General features: G+C 40.8%; 1 protein-coding gene across 1 annotated transcript in view; it reads right to left on the bottom strand.

Moving 5' to 3' along the window:
* Positions 1-2,748, bottom strand: part of LOC109848439 (protein spotted leaf 11-like) — a 5,329-nt gene that overhangs the window by 922 nt on the left and 1,659 nt on the right. Inside the window, 4 exon segments of the mRNA XM_020417928.1 lie at positions 1-5; positions 8-799; positions 875-1,309; positions 1,475-1,591. The exon segment at positions 1-5 is cut by the window's left edge and continues 922 nt beyond it. Coding sequence (XP_020273517.1) covers positions 1-5; positions 8-799; positions 875-1,309; positions 1,475-1,591 — 1,349 coding nt within the window.

Below are 2,748 nucleotides of genomic sequence, written 5' to 3'. Positions count from 1 at the left end.
AGTGGCTTGATAGTATTGCTAGTATTGCTAGGGCTTCATCAGTCATTCCACCTCCTGGTTCTGTTAAAAGTCTCATTAGCGTTGGAACGACTCCAGCTCTCACTGCCTTTCCTTTATTACCCTGATAAATGCATAGATTAAACAGTGCAGTTGCTGCATCCTTCTTGCCTCGCTGGCTGCCTTCACTTAAAAGCAAAGCGAGCGCTGGAATGGCTCCAGATGCCCCAATGGTGACCTTGTTCTCGTCGACCACTGAGAGGCTGAAGAGAGTGGCAGCAGCATTTTCGCGTGCTTCCATGCAGCCTTTTTTAAGGACGTGGACAATTCCAGGAACAGCTCCAGAGGAGACTATGCGTCCCTTGTTCTCTTCACAAATTGAGAGGTTAAGAAGCGCAGTGACTGCATGTTCCTGAGTTCGAGAATCAGGAATGGAGAGTAGGTTAACAAGGAGTGGTATAGCCCCGGCCTTCGCGATGCAGACTCGGTTCTCAGAACTGCGCTTGGCAAGAAGTCGGAGTTCGCCAGCAGCCATCCGTTGGTCTTCAAGGTTGTGGGAAGATAGTCTGCAGATAAGTTCAACGACTTTAGCATGTTCAGCTGAGGAGCATGTTGATGGGGGCTTATTAGAGCATAATGGCCTCTCTGGTGGAGGTACTCCATTGGACTCGCACCACTGTGATATGAGACTGCGGAGGACATAGTTTGGGGTTAATGATGTATTGGGAAGCTTCTGCTGCGTCTTTGGGCACGTGGTGTGCCCAGCCTCTATCCATTTCTCAATGCAACAGCGTTCATAAGTCTGTCAAATGAAGATGGAAACTAAGAATAAGGATATGCAGTAACCAGATAAAAGGGTCTGAGATTGTAGAACAACCTGTCCAGTGGATACTATTACTGGATCTTTCATCAGCTCGAGAGATATTGGGCAGCGAAAATCATCTGGAATGACTGGGATTTTGAGCTTTTCATCAGAAGGAGTGACGTTGGGATTTGGCGGGTTTCCCATTTCAGGGTTCTGAGTCTGTACAAAATCTTTGATTTTCTTTAACAGCATTGACATCTTTTCGATGTTTTCTCCAGGATCTACACCACCACTGGAAACAACCAACTCGTGCAATGCTAGTGATTCTTGTTTGAGATCAGATATTGTCATCAGCTGTAACTTCTCTGCCAATCTCTTTAAGATGGATGGGTCCACTGTATTACAGTCAGAAACATTATAGGCAGTTGAAAGGTCACCAAATAGCTCCTCGTCAGGTGCATCCACTCGTTCTTTGGCTCTCTTGAACTGAGCATGCACAAGTTCTACCTGCAAAGAATCTTTGATTTATTTTGCAATGTGCTAAGAAAATGAACTAGAGACTAACCCAGATCATGGAATGATGGAAGAATTGAGAACACAAAGAAAAACTTAACCATGTTTGGGAATGACAACTCTGTTAAAGAAACTATATTTCATAGTGGACGGTTCTACCTGCTCCCTAACTTCATCGGATATGTCAAGTTTCTCAAAAGAAATTCCATCCAGCGCTTGTTCTAACTGTGTGGTAACTTCCTGGAACCTTTTCATTATTTTATCCCTCTCCAGAACCTGTAGACAAATGGACAAAAGAGTTCATGAAATATTTAAAGCAGTCTATATGTTGTAAGAGCATAAAAGTTAAAGATGCAGTGAGTTGCATGAAAGAACCCGTACTCTTCTCAAAAATAAATAAACAAAATATTTATCCTTGTGGAGAGAGGCTAGCAAAGATGAAAATCTGAGAAGAAAACAACAAATTGCTATTAATCTCATGAAATTTCAACTGTCCATTGTAGGTGCTATTGTGCTAAAGAGAAACAAGCTATATCAGTGAAAGATTTCATGGATTTTCTCGAAATAAGCAATATTGTGCTAAAGAAATAACAAAAATTATCGCACAAAAGAGAAACAAGCAGAATCTTGTTGTTTCCTTTTGATTCTAAGAAACCTCCAAACACTTCATCAAAATCATCCTCCCTCCTCAACACGACTCTTTCAAGTATCGGAGAGATATCAAAACACGCTTCAAGGTTGAGCAAGCGTCACCAATAAGATAGATCTCCTGTCAGCTGTCAGCTGCTTCCCTCAGTGTTATAAAAGGCCCTTGCTTAAAGTGGCCTCAACAACAATCTTGCATCAAAAGATGCTTGTACAAGTGAACCATTTTGCAGGAATAAAGAATGACAAGTCTAACAAGCAAGCACAGTAATCTTCATGTTGTAATATTCTTTTAGACTTATATTTATTCTTTCTTGGTACTCTCCGCAGACATTATATTTTAAAAGGTTGGCTTATACATGTGCATTCATGTACCCTCAATTTCAGTATAACTCCTAGTTAATAAGCTCTAAAGACATTGTGATGATGTATATTAGGTCTCTACTCTTCTGGTCTCTGAAACTTGTTTCTCAAGTTTTAGGTTGTCATATGTTTGATATTGTGCAATGAACATCTGAAATGCTTTAAATATGTTTTGGAGTAACCAGTTCATCTGAGACTAATGTGCAAAGTTGATTGATTCGCCAAGTATTCCCCCTTACAATCATGCCCTATTAGATGTTGACCGAATTGACCAACATGGGGAAACCCGATTGCTCACAATTCTCAAAGAACTTCCACAACTCAAAGAAAGGGGCTTAGGTTGTTAATTTCCTTATGATTCACTTTGTTCTATGAACTTCTGCTTTGTTACGTCTTATATAGCAATAGTTCAAACCATGACATCC

The sequence above is a fragment of the Asparagus officinalis genome, chromosome 7 (assembly GCF_001876935.1).
Source record: "Asparagus officinalis chromosome 7, Aspof.V1, whole genome shotgun sequence".
Lineage (NCBI taxonomy): Eukaryota > Viridiplantae > Streptophyta > Magnoliopsida > Asparagales > Asparagaceae > Asparagus > Asparagus officinalis.
Note: the sequence above shows the minus strand (reverse complement) of the source record. Positions and strands in the feature narration are given on the sequence as shown.